Source organism: Ovis aries, chromosome 1 (genome assembly GCF_016772045.2).
Source record: "Ovis aries strain OAR_USU_Benz2616 breed Rambouillet chromosome 1, ARS-UI_Ramb_v3.0, whole genome shotgun sequence".
Classification (NCBI taxonomy): domain Eukaryota; kingdom Metazoa; phylum Chordata; class Mammalia; order Artiodactyla; family Bovidae; genus Ovis; species Ovis aries.
In genome coordinates, this window is record NC_056054.1 from 191,055,663 (window position 1) to 191,075,502 (window position 19,840).

The following is a 19,840-nucleotide window of genomic DNA, read 5'->3' on the forward strand; positions in this document are numbered from 1 at the left end:
CTGTGTCATGAAGATCTTTCTTGTATAGTTCTTCTGTGTATTCTTGCCACCTCTTCTTAATATCTTCTGCTTCTGTTAGGTCCATACCATTTCTGTCCTTTATTGAGCCCATCTTTGCATGAAATGTTCCCTTGGTATCTCTAATTTTCTTGAGATCTCTAGTCTTTCCCATTCTGTTGTTTTCCTCTATTTCTTTGCACTGATCACTGAGGAAGGCTTTCTTATCTTTCCTTGCTACTGTTTGGAACTCTGCATTCAAATGGGTATATCTTTCCTTTTCTCTTGTGCCTTTCATCTCTTATTTTCACAGCTATTTGTAAGGCCTCCTCAGACAGACATTTTGCTTTTTTGCATTTCTTTTTCTTGGAGATGGTCTAGATCCTTGTCTCCTGTACAATGTCACGAACCTCCGCCCATAGTTCTTCAGGCACTCTGTCTTTCAGATCTAATCCCTTGAATCTATTTCTCATTTTCACTGTATAATCATAAGGGATTTGATTTAGGTCTAGTGGTTTTCCCCTACTTTCTTCAATTTAAGTCTGAATTTGGCAATAAGGAGTTCATGATCTGAGCCACAGTCAACTCCCTGTCTTGTTTTTTTCTGACTATATAGATCTTCTCCATCTTTGGCTGCAAAGAATATAATCAATGTGATTTTGGTGTTGACCACCTGGTGATGTGTATGTGTAGAGTCTTCTCTTGTGTTGTTGGAAGAAGGTGTTTGCTATGACCAGTGCATTGTCTTGGCAAAACTTTATTAGATTTTGCCCTGCTTCATTCTGTACTCCAAGGCCAAATTTGCCTGTTCTTCCAGGTACTTCTTGACTTCCTGCTTTTGCATTCCAGTCCTCTATAATGAAAAGGACATATTTTTTGGGTATTAGTTCTAGAAGATCTTGTAGGTCTTCATAGAAGACCGATCAACTTCAGCTTCTTCAGCACTACTGGTCAAGGCATCAACTTGGATTACTGTGATATTGAATGATTTGCCTTGGAAACGAACAGAGATCATTCTGTCATTTTTGAGATTGCATCCAAGTACTGCATTTTGGACTCTCTTTTTTTTTTTTTTTAAATATGATGGCTACTCCATTCCTTCTAAGGGATTGTTGCCCACAGTAGTAGATGTAATGGTCATCTGAGTTAAATTCACCCATTCCAGTCTGTTTTACTTCACTGATTCCTAAAATGTCGATGTTTACTCTTGCCGTCTTGTGTTTGACCACTTCCAATTTGCCTTGATTCATGGACCTGACATTCCAGATTCCTATGCAATATTGCTCTTTACAGCATTGGACTTTAACCCCGTCACCAGTCACATCCACAACTGGGTATTGCTTTTGCTTTGGCTCCATCCCTTCTTTCTTTCTGGAGTTATTTCTCCACTGATCTCCAGTAGCATATTGGGCACCTACCGACCTGGGGAGTTCATCATTAATTGTCCTATCTTTTTGCATTTTCATACTGTTCTTGGGGTTCTCAAGGCAAGAATATTGAAGTGGTTTGCCATTCCCTTCTCCAGTGGACTGCGTTTTGTCAGAACTCTTCACCATGGCCTGTCCACCTTGGATGGCCCTTCATGGCATGGCTCATAGTTTCACTGAGTTAGACAAGGCTGTGGTCCATGTGATCAGATTGGTTAGTTTTCTGTGATTGTGGTTTTCAGTCTGTCTGCCCTCTGATGGAGAAGGAGAAGAGGCTTATGGAAGCTTCCTGATGGAAGAGACTGACTGAGGCAGAGTCAGTATGCTGCTGCTGCTAAGTCGCTTCAGTCGTGTCCGACTCTGTGCGGCCCCATAGATGGCAGCCCATGAAGCTCCCCTGTCCCTGGGATTCTCCAGGCAAGAACACTGGAGTGGGTTGCCATTTCCTTCTCCAATGCATCAAAGTGAAAAGTGAAAGTGAAGTCACTCAGTCGTGTCTGACTCTTAGCGACCCCATGGACTACAGCCCACCACGCTCCTCCGTCCATGTGATTTCTGGGCAAGAGTACTGGAGTGGGGTGCCTAATAATCAACAGAGTTTCAAATTCTTCTAGCTTATGGAAAATATATCTCTATATCTATCTATGTATCTATCTATCTATATTTTCAGTTGTCCAGCATTCAAAATTTAAGGAAAATGAGAATTCCTAGGCCCAATGGGGAGATAACTCCTTCTTGGAATCCTGTTCTGAGAGTATCTTTCTAGTGCTATATACCTTAGTGGCAGCTCCAGCATTGGAAAACAGTATGGAGATCCCTTGAAAAATTAAGAATAGAACTACTGTATGATTCACCTATTCTACTTCTGGGTATTTATCCAAAGAACATGAAGATACTAATTCAGAAAGGTGTATGTACCCCTGTGTTCACTGCAGCATTGTTCAGAACAGCCAAGATAAGGAAACAACCTATATTCACATTGACAGATAAATGGATAAAGAAGGTGTAGTACATGTTTACAACAGTGTATAGACAACAGATACTTCCTAGCCATACAAAGATGGAATCTTGCTATTTTTGACAATATGGGTGGACATTGAGATTATCATGCAAAGTGAAATAAGTCAGACAAAGAAAGATAAATACTGTATAATTTCACTCATATGTGGAATCTAAAACAAACAAACAAAAATAGATGAACAAAGCAAACAAAAACAAACATGTAGAACAGAGTAGTCGGTACCAGAAGGGGAAAGGGTTGGGGGTAAGAAATGGGCAAAGGAGAGGGGGTCAACTATATGGTGATGGATGGAAGCTAAATTTTCGGTATTGAGCACATTGTAATGTATACAGAAGTTGAAATATCAATATAATGTTGCACACATGAAGCTTACGTAATGTTATAAACCAATGTTAACACAATTTAAAAAAGAAAAGAAGTTGCCAAGCACTTTGTAACTTGGGAAGAATTTTCAAACACATTGTCAATTAATCCTTATAATTATTTGCTAAGATATTTCAGGCAGGGTGGATATTAATGTTTCTATTTTAAAGAAGGTGAGACTTGGAGAGTTTAACTAAAGTGTCCTAATTCACACAATTGGTGGGGCTTGGGTGGGAGGTTAGGTCTTTTGATCATTTAGTTCAGTGCTCTTTCCACTAAAATGAAATAGTAATGGGAAATTGTGGATACAGGATACCCAAATAATGTGCCTAGGGAAGAATCTCACAGTCTTAGAACTACTTTTCATTTTCATTTATACTATCCATGATTATTGGGTAAACTCCTAGTGTGATAGCAGAAAAACAGATCCAGTTCCCTGTTGATACATAAGTACCAAAGCTTAAGCTGCTGACTGAGCTGAATGGAGGTAGAATGCATTTAAATTTAGAAATCTGGTCTTAACCTCTACAGAATCGGAATGAATATATTGCTCACCTCAAGGATCAGTTGCAAGAGATGAAGGCAAAAACCAACATGGAGAATCATTATATGAAGAGAAACACAGAACTGCAGATTTCCCAGACCCAGAAAAAATGCAGCAAAACAGAAGAGCTCTTGCTGGAAGAGATTGAGGTGATCACTGTTAATTAGGCATGAATCTAGTGACTGGCTTTCAAAACTGTCGCTCCTGATATTTCAGTCAACAAAGGAGGTGCGAGGGGGAGACTTCCCTGATCTCTGTTCTCTCTCTCCAGCAACCCTAACATCTGAGGCTAAAGACAAAAAAGGGATGAAGACTTGCTTTTTTGCAAGCAGAGATTCTGATGGGGTATAGCCTAGATCTCCTGATTTTTTGTAAGGACTTTGAAATTGGTTGTACTTTCTTCTCTTGGTCACTTTATCCTTATTTTATGAAGCCGTTTGCCATTTCTTCTGGTAATTACAGGGAGAGGGCAAAACAAGACACTCAGTAACTATAGGTTTTTGCTGCTACTTTTCTTACCCAACCAGTATTTTTCATCTTGCCATTAAAAAGTACAAAATTTAGACAGCTGAATTCATGCACACATAAATTTATATTAATAGAAATGAAAAGTCACAGTGAAAAGTATCAGTAGAAAGAAACCAGGGTAGACCCTCATTTTAGAGGAAAAAGGCTATTTCCCCCCTGCATGGAACACATTCAGTTCCATGTTTAAGAAATTTTGCCCTTAAGTCATAGAAATAACCTACTACAAATAACATATATTTACATTAAGAAAACGCAAAACATATTTCCAGATTTCTTTAAATCATACCCTCTCTTAAAGACATTTAATTTAATTTAAATTTTTAAATCTCTTTATATATCTCAGTACCAAACTTGTCATATTCTACTTAGAACTACAAATTTTCATCTCCAAATTACAGATAAATAGTAACATGTTGTATACTTCCTGGAAACTTTTTCTAAAAATGATCATTTGGGGAGGAGGCTAAATGGCTAAAAGAACAAGATGCTGGCGAGAAGGAGCAAACGTTAGTCAAGCATGTCATCTGCGTGCAGTAGGAGGACTCCTTTCTTTGAGTCCCTGCTTATCAGAAAGCTTATTTCCCAAGTGTGGCTTAAGACTATGACAGCAAACAGTTTTTTGCACTCTGGCATATCCTTTTGTAGGCCTGAGAACCTTGTGCCCTTGAAGCACTGTTTCTCTCTTTAAATGGGCATCACTTTCCAGGCAACAGGATTATGGCCCTCTTGCTCTGGGCTGTTGCCTGTGCACATGTGAACATGAATTGAATTCAGGGAAACTGCATTGCTGCTCTGGAGGAATACTGTGGAGCCCTTAGGATCCCAGTTGGTGGAGAAAACTTGTGCTACTGTCACAGCCATACCCCTAATCTTGAGAACTCACTTGCAGCCCTGTTGGGAACATTTCTGACGTTGGTTTGTTATTCACAGAAACTACGGCTGAAAACTGAAGAAGAGAACCGGATTCATGCTGAGATTGAACTGTTCCTTAGAAAGGAGCAGCAGGTGGGTCCCCAGACCTTTTTTATCCTCTGAAGTGTTTGTTTCCCACTTATAAAATGCCAAGGACAGCAAAACAATTTTTTTTAAGGAAAGAAAAATCGACTGTAATCATACCAGCTAATAAAAGAGCTATATAGCCCATGTTTTCTGTATAAGTTATCCATCTGGATAAATGTTTTATAAAGCTGCAATTTGAGTACAGGTAAAATTTTGCCCTTTACCTTTATCATTTAGTATTATATAAGGCACTATTTTCTTGTTCTTATATTGCCTCATAGCCATAATTTTAAATTTTCTGATTTTTGAAAATTATAAAAATAACATTCTTAGTTGCGTGAAGATTTTTTTTAATTGCCAGTTTTTTCACCCATTTTTTCATTTTATTATAGTCTCCTTGTAAAATAATTTCAAATGGTTTTATAATGTTCTACAGAGTAGTTATTCTATAATTTATTTGTTACTCTTTGTTCTGGATATTTAGGTTATTTCTAAAGTTTCACTACTGTAAATAATGCAGTAATGAAAGGTTGGCCCAAATTACTGTTTTCTTCACTGCAATTATTTGCTAAAAGTAAATCTCAAGCATTAGATTATTATTTGAGAGACTGGTATTTTGTGACTTTTGATAAATATTGCTAGTAGTCTCTGTTTTACACTGACATCAGCAATGGATACAGGTATTAATTTGAAGGTATCCTCAACGGAACTAACTGCTTTAGATTTTTTTTTTTAAGTCTGCTAGTTTCATGGATTGTTTTATTTTGCTTTTTTTTTTTTTTTTTGCTTACTAATGGAACTGACCATTTTTTCCACATATTTATTTACTCACTATTTCTTATTATGTGAATTATGAAATTATTCATATAATTATATAAATTATGTGACTGAAATGGTTTGAATTAGTATTTCCAATACTAGTAACAAAACAAGCTGAATGAAAGGAACCTTTCAAAATATCTCTGTAGGCTGAATAAGGAAAAAATTTTCCAACTTACTCATGATATAGCCTACCTTTGAGAAAGCTGATGAAGTTTTAGTAAATAATTCCAAATTTGTGGTTAAAGAAGATAATTTCTAGATGCTGTCTCACAGGGCTTTACTGAAGAACATATCAGTGGGCTATTAGAACCTGTACCTCTGCAATTTCAGGATTATGAAGCATGTTACCTACCTCAAATGTTAGATATAGAGCAAGTATTTGATAACAGTCAGATGAGTTGGTGGATAAATGGATGTTGGATGGATAAAGTTAGTGTTACCCAGAACTTCAGCCTAATAACATAAGCAATACATAGATACATTTTAATGAAAAATTTGAAACAGTGAAGAAATATATAGATTTTTAAAAGCAAAAACTCTCTTAATTACTTCCCTTTTCAAGTATTTCTTCCATATCTTTCTTTTCATGTCTGTTCTTGTGTATATACCTAAATGCTTACTTGTTTTAGTATTTATTTATATTTGTTTTGACATAAATTGAATCATAGTATATATTTTTTTCCAGACCCAGTTTTTTAAAAAAATTTACATTGTCTTTAATTTTTTCTAAAGCAGTATACTTGCTGTATAATATGCCAAAGAGGGGATATACCAAGGTTTAGGTAACCATCTTTCTCTCAGTGGACATGCTGCTAAGTGCATAGTATATGGAAAGGCTGTTCATTCTTGTATATTGTTCTAGATTCCTTATGTCCCCTCATATTAGTTTTTAATGGTTTTTGAGTTGGTTCATTTGGATTTTCTGGGTAGAAAATCTTGCTGTTGTCCTGTTGCTAAGTCGTATCTGACTCTGCAACCCCATGGACTGCAGCGTGACAGACTTTCTTTCCTGCCCTTCACCATCTCCCTGAGTTTGCTCAAACTCATATCCTTTGAGTCAATGATGCCATCCAACCATCTCATCCTATGTCACCCCCTTCTCCTATTGACTGTAAATAATAGCAGTTTCCTGTTTTCCCTCTCATTATTTATATATCCGTTTCCATTCTGTGGCTTATTGTATGCATAGAATGGCACATGTAATGTTTAGCAGTATTACTAAAGTGATAATGTGGCAGTGTCTCTCTATTGGTGGTTTTAATGGTGTTTCAGTCAGTATTACACGTGAATTCATTCATGGTCATGACGAGTTTCTCACGTGCACGTTAGGGTTCCTTGGGAAAAAATAGGACCCTACAACTTGGAATGGGAATTCCTGGTATGTAATTTATTTCTTGAACACCCAAGTCACCGTAAGCCTCTCTTGCTGGTGGAAGTAGCCTGCCCTCCTATGTCTGAGTAGATTAGTCTTATTTTCCCTGAAAACCCTGTGATAATAACTTCATCTGAGGCAGATGCCTTGAAAAGGGGCTGCTATCTCTCAAGACCTAGTGCAATCACCCCTTTTGTCCGTGGTTCCATCACTAGAGTCAAATCTCAGCGGGTTCCAGGCTCATAGATAACTCAGATGACTATAACTTAGAAGGATATAACTTACATTCTAAAAGAATTACAAGACTTTACTAATATATATTGGCATAAGCCCAGGAGACAGGTATGAGAATGGATTCTAAGGTTGCTGGGCCAAGGAAGGTAGAATAGAACACTGGATTAGGTCGAGTTCATTGATGTGGACCTGTTTACTAGAGATTCTGGATTTAATGTGTTAGCTTGTGCAGCTGGAGATGACTCTTAACAGTTAGCTTGATTGGTTAACTAAAACCTGGACTCATTTAATGAAGTGGAGATGTCAGTGGTTCTTTGCTATGACGGAGCAGAGAATTCAAAAGACTTATGGAGATAAGAATACAATGTGAATTTATCATGTGTGGCCTAACACCAACTCAAACACCCACCTCTAACAAGTTTCTGTGAGACACTCCTTCCTAGAAGACAGTTCTTTGCTAATGCATCCAGTTCAGTTCACTTCAGTTGCTCAGTCGTGTCCAACTCTTTGCGACTCATGGACTGCAGCATGCCAGGCTTTCCTATCCCTCACCCACTCCTGGAGTTTACCCAAACTCATGTCCATTGAGTCAGTGATGCCATCCAACCATCTCATCCTCTGTCATCCCCTTCTCCTCCTGCCTTCAATCTTTCCCAGCATGAGGGTCTTTTCAAATAAGTCAGCTTTTCGCATTAAGTGGCCAAAGTATTGGAGTTTCAGCTTCAACATCAGTCCTTCCAATGAATACCCAGGACTAATCTCCTTTAGGATGGATTGGTTGGATCTCCTTGTAGTCCAGGAGACTCTCAAGAGTCTTCTCCAATACCACACTTCAAAGGCATCAATTCTTCTGCACTCAGCTTTCTTTATAGTCCAACTCTCACATCCATACATTACTACTGGAAAAACCATAGCCTTGACTAGATGGAACTTTGTTGACAAACTAATGTCTTTGCTTTTTAATATGCTGTCTAGGTTGGTCATAGCTTTTCTTCCAAGGAGTAAGCATCTTTTAATTTCAAGGCTGCAGTCATTTTGGAGCCCCCCAAAATAAAGTCTACCACTGTTTCCCCATCTATTTGCCACAAAGTGATGGGACTGGATGCCATGATCTTAGTTTTCTAAATGTTGAGCTTCAGCCAACTTTTTTACTCTCCTCTTTCACTTTCATCAAGAGGCTTTTTAGTTCTCTTTCTGTCAAAAGTGTGGTGTCATCTGCGTATCTGAGGTTATTTCTCCTGGCAATCTTGATTCCAGCTTGTGCTTCATCCAGCCCAGCGTTTCTCATGATGTACTCTGCATATAAATTAAATAAGCAGGGTGACAATATACAGCCTTGACGTACTCCTTTCCCGATTTGGAACCAGTGTGTTGTTCCATGTGCAGTTCTAACTGTTGCTTCCTGACGTGCATACAGATTTTTCAAGAGGCAGGTCAGGTAGTCTGGTATTCCCATCTCTCAGAATTTTCCAGTTTGTTGTGATCCACACAGTCAAAGGCTTTGGCATAGTCAATAAAGCAGAAATAGATATTTTTCTGGAACTCTCTTCCTTTTTCAATGATCCAGTGGATGTTGGCCATTTGATCTCTGGTTCCTCTGCCTTTTCTAAAACCAGGTTGAACATCTGGAAATTCATGGTTCACGTATTGCTGAAGCCTGGCTTGGAGAATTTTGAAAATTACTTTAATAGCGTGTGAGATGAGTACAATTGTGCGATAGTTTGAGCATTCTTTGGCATTGCCTTTCTTTGGAATTGGAATGAAAACTGACCTTTTCCATTCCTGTGGCCACTGCTGAGTTTTCCAAATTTGCTGGCATATTGAGTGTAGCACTTTCACAGCATCATCTTTCAGGATTTGAAATAGCTCAACTGGAATTCCATCACCTCCACTAGCTTTGTTCGTAGTGATGCTTCCTAAGGCCCACTTGACTTCACATTCCAGGATGTCTGGCTCTAGGTGAGTGATCATACCATTGTGATTATCTGGGTCGTGAAGATCCTTTTTGTACAGTTCTTCTCTGTATTCTTGCCACCCTTCTTAATATCTTCCGCTTCTGTTGGGTCCATACCATTTCTGTCCTTTATTGAGCCCATCTTTGCATGAAATGTTCCCTTGGTATCTCTAATTTTCTTGAAGAGATCTCTAGTCTTTTCCACTCTATTGTTTTCCTCTATTTCTTTGCACTGATCACTGAGGAAGGCTTTGTTATCTCTCCTTGCTATTCTCTGGAACTCTGCATTCAGATGCGTATATCTTTCCTTTTCTCCTTTGCTTTTTGCTTCTCTTCTTTTCTCAGCTATTTGTAAGGCCTCCTCAGACAGCCATTTTGCTTTTTTTTGCATTTCTTTTTCTTGGGGATGGTCTTGATCCCTGTCTCCTCTACAATGTCACAAACATCTGTCCATAGTTCATCAGGCACTCTATCAGATCTAGTCACTTGATCTATTTCTCACTTCCACTGTATAATCGTAAGGGGTTTGATTTAGGTCATACCTGAATGGTCTAGTGGTTTTCCCTACTTTCTTCAATTTAAGTCTGAATTTGGCAATAAGGTGTTCATGATCTGAGCCACAGTCAGCTCCCGGTCTTGTTTTTGCTGACTGTGTAGAGCTTCTCTATTTTTGGCCGCAAATAATATAATCAACCATCTATCTGGTGATGTCCGTGTGTAGAGTCTTCTCTTGTGTTGTTGGAAGAAGGTGTTTGCTATGACCAGTGTGTTCTCTTGGCAAAACTCTATTAGCCTTTGCCCTGCTTCATTCTGTACTCCAAGGCCAAATTTGCCTGTTACTCCAGGTGTTTCTTGACTTCCTAGTTTTGCATTCCAGTCCCCTATAATGAAAAGGACATCTTTTTTGGGTGTTAGTTCTAAAAGGTCTTGTAGGTCTTCACAGAACCGTTCAACTTCAGCTTCTTAGTTAGGGGAATACTTGCATCCTTGAAAAGCCCTGTGTTTGGTTTCCTGTGTAGGCCAGGTAAGACCACGGGTGATGCCACTCCTGATTTCAGTGGAGTTGACAGGATCACGGAGTGCCAGAGGACATGTGGCTGCATTTAACTACAGGGAGGTGCTGGGGGAAAGCAGTACTTTATCTATACAACAGAGAAAAAGCCCAAATCTAGTAGCCAAAAACTTGATTTGAATCACCACAATGAAGAGTCATGGCCTCTCACCCAGTTTCCAAACTAAGTAAATTCACAGACCCAGAGCCCCTTGATTGAGGGCGGCAGGTCCCCCTGAAGACGAACTCAGTAGCAATTGTTCACTTGTACAAGTAATGCAATTGAATCTTCCTCTAAGCCTTACCCTAAGGACCTACTTATTAGAGTGACTATGCACTGGAAAAAAGAAAATACCCAGACCTTCCGAGGTCACTAAACATTGGCTCTGAATTGGTGCTGATTCCTGGGGATTCAAGACATCACTGTGGACCCTTCTCAAAATGGGCGATTATGATGATCAGGTGATAGATGAAGACTTAAGTCTGATTTACTCTGGGCTCACTTTTCTACGGATCTACTCTGTGGTTATTTTCCCCAGTTACTGAACATATGGTTGGAGTAAGACATAGCTGGTGACAGAATTTTCACCTTGGCTCCTGATTCATGGAGTGAGGGCCATTATGATAGGAAGGGCCTAGCAGAAGCCTCTGGGACTTCCCATCCCTACCAAGATAGTGAACATAAGCAGTACTGCAGTCTCAGTGTAACTGCTGAAATTAATGCCAACATCAAAGGCTTCGAAGTGGAGGTAGTGACATTTATCACGTCCCCATTCAAGTCAGCTGTTTGCCCTGTGCGGTTAATGATCTTGCAGAGTGACTGTGGACTAATGTAAATACAATCGAACGGTGACTGCAACTGCAGACACTGTTCCAGACGTCACATCTTTCCTGGAGAAAATCTTGAATGGCAGCTATTAACTTGACTAAACTCCCTGTCTCCAAACTCATTTGGAAAAAGCTGCAGAAACAGTTTACTTTTACCTGGCTGGGCCAGCAGTACACACTCACAGTCGCATCAGGGCTGTGTCGTTTCTGCTCTCTGCCACGTTATGGTTGCAGAGATCATCGCCTGCTTTGACTTTCCACGACACCCCCTAGTAGCTTACTGTGTTATGCCGATTGTATCTGATGAACAGAAGCAAGGATTTTAGATGACTTAGTGAGACACATGAATTAGAAGGTGGGAGACAAACTAGTTTTGATAATAATTCTGTATCATTATCGTTCAGTTAGGGGACAGAAACCACATTGGTAATTTGAGCAGGGAACATATTAAAAAAAGAATCATTAACTGCTAATAAGGGATTGGCTAAAAAAGAGGGATATAAGAGAACTCCAGGGCTGGAGGAAAGTGTCCAAGGGAGGAATAAATATTTGCTTTGTTGCCTGGGTCAGAGCTGGTTTACAGTTAGTGGGGTAAAGCTGGCAAGCAGGGAACTGTAGACTGTGTTTGGCAAGCAAGACTCTGTCTGTTGTGTTAGTAAAAGTTGGTGAACAAGTGCCATTGAGTATGTCACATCCGTGACACCATCAGCTGTGTTCACACAAAGGCGGAAGCAGTGGGAACCAAGGAGAGAAGCTCTTGTCATGTCCCTCTAGCACCCTCTACTGACAAAGCTGAATACTGTGCCAGCTTGCAGAAAGAAGTGTTTGCTGCAATCATCCAGTCTTACAAAGCTAGCCAGTGAAGGGTGATTTGGAATTGAGAGGCAAGAAATTGATAACTGACACAAATGGGGATTTTATGACATTTGGGGTGTAGGTTTATGGAAGGTAAGCCTGATCAAGTTAATAAAGTTTCCTTTTAGTCAAATCTTGCTAAGTTTTTTTTTTCCTTCTTAATCAGGAATGAAGATTGAGTTTTATGAGATGGATTTTTAAAAAATCCATTGAGAAGATATGATTTCTTTTAATGTGTTAATAAGTTAAAATATATTAGTAGACTTGTTGATGTTGAATCATCTTTAAATATGGGGGATAAATCTACTCTGTTCATAATTTATGATTCTTTTACTAGACTGTTAGAATTATAGATTTTTATTTTGTATTTATGTATTCCATATATGAGATTATTCTATAGATTCATTTTCGGTGCTTCTTTGTTATACTGTGATCAGTTATGCTAACTAGCTTAATAGAAATAGAACAAAATAGATTATTACCGGTTCCTTAAAACTGGTAAAATTCAGTCATAAACAGCCTAGTTGGGTAAAGGAGAGATGTTTGCCTCCCTTTTCTGTTTTTTTAATGATTAATGATGTCATTACTTAAAAAAACTCTTTTTGAGTCATGTTTGGTAACTTATGTCTTCCTGGAAATAATCCATTTCATCAAAATATTTATTTTGAATTTATTAGTACAAAGATATGAGCTGTAGTCTCTTACAATTTAAATTTTATTTCTGAACTTATCTTTTCTATCCTTTATTTTTAAAAGTTTGTGTCTTCTGTGTTTCTTGCTAAGACTTGTCAAAGGTTTGACCACATTTTAATGTTTTTTTCTTTTCCAAATAGAAGCTTCAGCATCCCTGAAGTTTCCTTCCTGCCCCATTCCCAATTAATAAACCACCAATCCCCCCCCCCACCAAAGTAACCATTATTCTGACTTCTTTCCCGATAGAACAGTCATGCTTGTTCTTGAAACTCATATACATGATTTCATACAGTATATACTGTTTCATGTCTCGCCACATTTTAATGTGTTTTTTTTTCTTCCAAATAGAAGCTTGAGGAGAAGCTAGAGTTCTGGATGGAGAAATTTGATAAGGACACAGAAATGAAACAGAATGAACTAAATGCCCTCAAATCTGCTAAGGCCAGTGACTTAGCACACCTTCAAGAACTTGCAAAGACAGTAAGGAAGGGGGAGTCTCAATAGCATTAAGGCAGAGCGCGGAGGAGTGGGTGGGAGCTAAGCTGCAGTCGCTGGGGTACAGTTTTTGGTCATGAAGTGGAGATGTGCCTGTCAACCACTGGGATTCTTTTCCGAAGATGATGATGTCCTCATTGCTAGGACAGCAGCCGACACTTGACAGGGCTTAATCTGGCCTGGGCACTTTTCTAGTATTTTACTTTTTTCTTTTTCAGTCGTTCAAGTCATACCCAACTCTTTGTGACCCCATGGACTATACAGTTCATGGAATACTCCAGGCCAGAATACTGGAGTGGGTAACCTTTTCCTTCTCCAGGGCATCTTCCCAACACAGGGATCAAACCCAGATTTACATATATAACTTATTTTAATGCTATCCAAAACCCCTTGAGCTAGATACTATTTTAATTAATACTTTAAGATCTCTGAAGATAATTTATAAATGATTTATAAAACCTTCTGATTATGGTTTTATCATTGAACAAGTGTAGAACTTCTCAAATTTCAAATTTCTTTTAAAAGATGGTTATTTGTAGGTGTGCCTTCTATTAGTTTTTTATTACATTATTTTGATGTCATTAGTCACATATCAAGTTAGTATTTCATTTTTATTAGAAGACTTTAAAGCAAATTTATTCAAGCTGAAAAAATTCAGGGGACAATTATAAAGCTAACATGAATACTGACAATATAGGAATCAAGTAAATTTTTTCTTTTTTGGAGGGTTTAGTTTGGTATGGTTCATTTTAAAGTTTTTAATTAAAAACGTAGGGTTAGGGAGTTCTCTGGTGGCCTAGTAGTTAGAATTCTGGGCTTTCACTGCCTTGGCCTTGGGTTCAGTCCCTGGTGGGAGAACTGAGATCCTGCAAGCGGTGTGGCATGAACAAGGGAAGCAGGCCTGGGTGGGCCACAGCTTGGCTGGGTCCTGTAACACGAGTAACGTCTACTTTTGCAGATAAGGGAATATGAACAAGTCATCATTGAAGACCGTATAGAAAAGGAGAAGACCCGGAAGAAGAGAGAACAGGATGACTTGGAATTGAGGAGCATCATAAAGGTAAAAAACCATACTTTGCATCTTGGGGCCTTTTCAATTCTGTAACTGGCAGAACACTGAGGAATGCAAAGCACCTCTTGTTTATTATCAAACACAGAGCAGGAGATCTGTGAGGAAGCATGACCTAATCACTGGAATTTGCCATCGTCCGTGGTGCAGCGAGACAGTAGAGGACATGCCCCCCAGTTTTTAATCTAGGAAAGAAGAGGCGGTTAACAGTGGATGCAAAGCCTAGACCTTGTCCCCAGAGGTCACACTTATGAATACTATTTCTAATCAACAGAGCTCTTAAAAGAATTTTTTAATATCCCACTGCTTCTTAAGATCCTATTTATATTCAGTTCAGTCATGTCCAACTCTTTGCGACCCCATGAATCGCAGCACTCCAGGCCTCCCTATGTATCACCAACTCCCGGAGTTCACTCAAACTCACATCCATCGAGTTGGTGATGCCATCCAGCCATCTCATCCTCTGTTGGCCCCTTCTCCTCCCGCACCCAATCCCTCCCAGCATCAGAGTCTTTTCCAATGAGTCAACTCTTTGCATGAGGTGGCCAAAGTATTGGAGTTTCAGCTTTACCACATTCCTTCCAAAGAACGCCTAGGACTGGTCTCCCTTAGGATGGACTGGTTGGATCTCCTTGCAGTCCAAGGGACTCTCAAGAATCTTCTCCAACACCACAGTTCAAGAGCATCAATTCTTCGGTGTTCAGCTTTCTTCACAGTCCAACTCTCACATCCATACATGACTACTGGAGAAACCAAAGCCTTGACTAGATGGACCTTTGTTGGCAAAATAACGTCTCTGCTTTTGAATATGCTGACTAGGTTGGTCATAACTTTCCTTCCAAGGAGTAAGTGTCTTTTAATTTCATGGCTGCAATCACCATCTGCAGTGATCTTGGAGCCCAGAAAAATAAAGTCTGACACTCTTTCCACTGTTTCCCCATCTATTTGCCAGATGCCATGATCTTCGTTTTCTGAATGTTGAGCTTTAAGCCAACTCTTTCACTCTCCATTTTCACTTTCATCAAGAGGCTTTTAGTTCCTCTTCACTTTCTGCCATAAGGGTGGTGTCATCTGCATATCTAAAGTTATTGGTATTTCTCCCGGCACATTGATTCCAGCTTGTGCTTCGTCCAGCCCAGCGTTTCTCATGATGTACTCTGCATAGAAGTTAAAAAAGCAGGGTGACAACATACAGCCTTGATGTACTCCTTTCCATGTTTGGAACCAGTCTGTTGTTCCATGTCCAGTTCTAACTGTTGCTTCCTGACCTGCATATAGGTTTCTCAAGAGGATGGTCCGGTGGTCTGGTATTCCCATCTCTTTCAGAATTTTCCAGTTTATTGTGATCCACACAGTCAAAGGCTTTGGCATAGTCAATAAAGCAGAAATGGATGTTTTTCTGGAACTCTCTTGCTTTTTCAATGATCCAGTGGATGTTGGCCATTTGATCTCTGGTTCTGCCTTTTCTAAACCAGCTTGAACATCTGGAAGTTCATGGTTCACGTATTGCTGAAGCCTGGCTTGGAGAATTTTGAAAATTACTTTCCTAGTGTGTGAGATGAGTGCAATTGTGCGGTAGTTTGAGCATTCTTTGGCATTGCCTTTCTTTGACATTGGAATGAAAACTGACCTTTTCCAGTCCTGTGGCCACTGCTGAGTTTTCCAAATTTGCTGCCATGTTGAGTGTAGCACTTTCACAGCATCATCTTTCAGCATTTGAAATAGCTCAACTGGAATTCCATCACCTCCACTAGCTTTGTTCGTAGTGATGCTTCCTAAGGCCCACTTGACTTCACATTCCAGGATGTCTGGCTCTAGGTGAGTGATCATACCATCATGATTGTCTGGGTCGTGAAGATCCTTTTTGTACAGTTCTGTGTATTCTTGCCACCCTTGTTAATATCTTCTGCTTCTGTGAGGTCCATACCATTTCTGTCCTTTATTGAGCCCATCTTTGCATGAAATGTTCCCTTGGTAGCTCTAATTTTCTTGAAGAAATCTCTAGTCTTTCCCATTCTGTTGTTTTCCTCTATTTCTTTGCACTGATTGCTGAGGAAGGCTTTGTTATCTCTCCTTGCTATTCTTTGGAACTCTGCATTCAGATGCTTGTATCTTTCCTTTTCTCCTTTGCTTTTCGCTTCTCTTCTTTTCACAGCTATTTTTAAGGCCTCCCCAGACAGCCATTTTGCTTTTTTGTATTTCTTTTCCGAGGGGATGGTCTTGATCCCTGTCTCCTGCACAGTGTCACGAACTTCCATCCATAGTTCATCAGGCACTCTAGTCCCTTAAAACTATTTCTCACTTCCATTGTATAATGATAAGGGGTTTGATTTAGGTCTATTTATATTAGCCCAGACTATCTGCTAGGTTTTGATAAGAGCTTTTCTCAAAAAAGTCAAAAGGGTAAGTAGTAGTTAAGAAACTGAAGTTTTATATGAACTTGTATTTATTAGTGATGGTGAAACTGGCAAGTCAGATTGTGGGAAATATTTTCAAGCAAATATAACATCAGCTGCACTGAAACTGTGCTGTTGAGGATTGCCCTTCTCTCCGAAAGAGCATCTGCTGAGGCCCTGTGGTGTGCAAGCTGTGGCTTGGGATGTGTGTAAGGGGGTGAACTAAAGAAGTAAGCTTTAAAGTGTAATACATTCAGGACCAGGTATTTAAACCCAAACTTGAGCTTTCCATTAGGAGAGTCAGATGTACAGTTAGCAAGTGTTTAATTAAGCTTCTATGGTGTTTTCTATTTGTTGAGTTTCCTCGATTTAGAGCAAAACTGTAAGTAGCTAAAGGCCATTTTTATTTTCATTAGTGGATTTGCTCCGTCTTTGGGGTTTAGTCTGATTTTAAAGCAGCCCAGACTGTATTCACAACAGTTGTATCTAATGACCAAGATATTCAAGGGAGCTAACTAAATCCTTTTTGAAGGTGAGTTCTGATCCTTAAACATCTATTTCTGCTTTATTGACTATGCCAAAGCCTTTGACTCTGTGGATCACAATAAACGGTGGAAAATACTTAAAGAGATGGGAATACCAGATCATCTGACCTGCCTCTTGAGAAATCTGCATGCAGGTCAGGAAGCAACAGTTAGAACTGGACATGGAACAACAGACTGGTTCCAAAGAGGAAGAGGAGTACGTCAAGGCTGTATATCGTCAAGGCTGTATATTGCCACTCTACTTATTTAACTTATAGGCAGAGTACATCATGAGAAACACTGGGCTGGAGGGAAGCACGAGCTGGAATCAAGACTGCCAGAAGTATCAATAACTTCAGATATGCAGATGACACCACCCTTATGGCAGAAAATAAAGAGGAACTGAAAAGCCTCTTGATGAAAGTGAAAGAGAGTGAAAAAGTTGGCTTAAAAGCTCAACATTCAGAAAACTAAGATCATGGCATCCGGCCCCATCAGTTCATGGCAAATAGATGGGGAAACAGTGGAAACAGTGGCTGACTTTATTTTTCTGGGCTCCAAAATCACTGCAGATGGTGACTGCACCTGTGAAATTAAAAGACGCTTACTGCTTGGAAGGAAAGTTATGACCAACCTAGACAGCATATTGAAAAGCAGAGACATTACTTTGCCAACAAAGGTCTGTCTAGTAAAGGCTATCGTTTTTCCAGTGGTCATGTATGGATGTGTGAGTTGGACTACAAAGAAAGCCGAGTGCCGAAGAATTGATGCTCTTAACTGTGGTGTTGGAGAAGACTCTTGAGAGTCCCTTGGACTACAAGTAGATCCAACCAGTCCATCCTAAGGGAGACCAGTCCTGGGTGTTCATCAGAAGGACTGACGTTGAAGCTGAAACTCCAATACTTTGGCCACCTGATGCGAACAGCTGACTCATTGGAAAAGACCTTGATGCTGGGAAAAGATTGAGGGCAGAAGGGGATGGCAGAGGATGAGATGGATGGATGGCATCACCGACTTGCTGGACATAGGTTTGGGTGGACTCCGGGAATTGACGATGGACAGGGAGACCTGGCAAGCTGTGGTTCATGCAATCACAGAGTTGGACACTACTGAGCGACTGAACTGAACTGAATCTATCATTAGAGATTGAAATGCACCAGGAAACCTTGAATCATCTATAGTTTAGTTTATCTGCACATTTTTGACAGAGTTACCTATGGTTCAGGTAACTAGCATCCCTTTTGGAGTAAATGGTTTTTTGATTTGGGGAACCTGAATGTTTTTAAGAACAGCAGTACAAGGTAATCAGGTTTCTACATGCAAAGGAAAAGTCAGGCCTAATCAGATTCCTTTTATTTTTACTCTTTGAGAACTTTAGAGTGTAGGACTTCAAGAGGCAGAACAGACTAGCACTGCTTTAAGGTATGTTTGGCCATTTCTGTGTCTCAGAGAGCATCTTCACAGAAGTTATTTTATGAAAAAACCATCCCCTTACGTAGAAAAAAATGCAGCTTGTCAGGCATACTACAAAGTATACTCACTTCCCTGTTCTCTTTCAGCTCCAGGCCTGGTGGCGAGGCACTGTGGTACGGAGAGAAATTGGTGGTTTCAAAATGCCTAAGGACAAAGATGACAGCAAGGATGTAAAAGGCAAAGGCAAAGAGAAGGACAAGAGAAGAGGCAAGAAGTGACCAAGTTATCTTTTCTGTTGGTGCTCTGGAGATGGGAAGAAGGACCTGAACGGAGTTAAGAAATATCTTTTACCATCACAGATAACTCACCTATGGGTTGTTTCTTATTTGGATACTCCTAGGTGAGGCTTGGTTACACTAGGTCACTTTGCCTGCTATACTAGTTTTCAAACCCTGAATTAGGATTATACTGTGATTTAGGGCTTCTTCATAACTTGAGAAAAAAAAAAAAAAACTGCTGGGAAGAAGTATTTTTAGAAGTCTTGTGAAGATTCCTTTTGCTCTTGTTCACCAGAAAAAAAAAGCACATAATCTTAGTTATAGTGATGCATTAAAACGTAATTCCTGTAATGTCTGATTCTGACTATTCAATTTGCCTATCATGAAAAATGATACTTAGTAGTAAAAGCAAAAGTGAGGTGTTCAGTAGGAACTACAAGGTGGTGTTTATCAAGAGTCTAGCATAATACATACACAGTAAAGTTTTAATAAAGGTTGGTGCTTGCCTTTTAAATTTATTATCACTTTACTATTTTTTTATGGGGAATGTCACATAAGAACATGTATCTTATTATAAGCTGCTTCAGCTCCTTTTCTGGAAAATAGGTAGGGATATAAATGATAAATGGAAGATAGAAATGAGATGTCAGGATACACAACCCATACATAGGAAAGACAGAAGATACAGGTCACTGGGGAGATGAGTTTGGAGATATTTTTGATAAGTGAGATACCAGGGCCTATAGCTGCTTTGCTTATTACTCAATGACTGTCATCTTATGGGGTATTAAGACTGAAAAAGGTAACGCATGTGAAAATCCTAACTTTTACCTGGCACAAGCTTAGTCATGTTCTTTTAAAAGAACATGAGCCCACTCATGGGGTCACTCTTGGCTCAATTAATCAGAACAGAACTGTCTTGGAACATTAAGACAATTATAGAACAGTTGGAAGTTCCTGAGAAAAGCTTTCCAGAT

At 39.5% G+C, this 19,840-nt stretch overlaps 1 protein-coding gene across 4 annotated transcripts in view; it reads left to right on the top strand.

The window, feature by feature from the left end:
- Positions 1-19,214, top strand: part of IQCG (IQ motif containing G) — a 46,739-nt gene extending 27,525 nt beyond the window's left edge. For 2 of the 4 annotated variants that reach the window (XM_012096171.4, XM_004002997.5), the window contains 5 exons: positions 3,340-3,501; positions 4,811-4,885; positions 13,037-13,168; positions 14,142-14,243; positions 18,732-19,214. In XM_012096171.4, the coding sequence (XP_011951561.2) occupies positions 3,340-3,501; positions 4,811-4,885; positions 13,037-13,168; positions 14,142-14,243; positions 18,732-18,863 (603 nt within the window). In that variant the 3' untranslated portion in view covers positions 18,864-19,214. The remainder of the gene's footprint in view (positions 1-3,339; positions 3,502-4,810; positions 4,886-13,036; positions 13,169-14,141; positions 14,244-18,731) is intronic. The other 2 variants (XM_060419138.1, XM_060419137.1) reach the window with 1 other exon arrangement.
- The last annotated feature ends 626 nt before the right edge of the window (positions 19,215-19,840 follow it).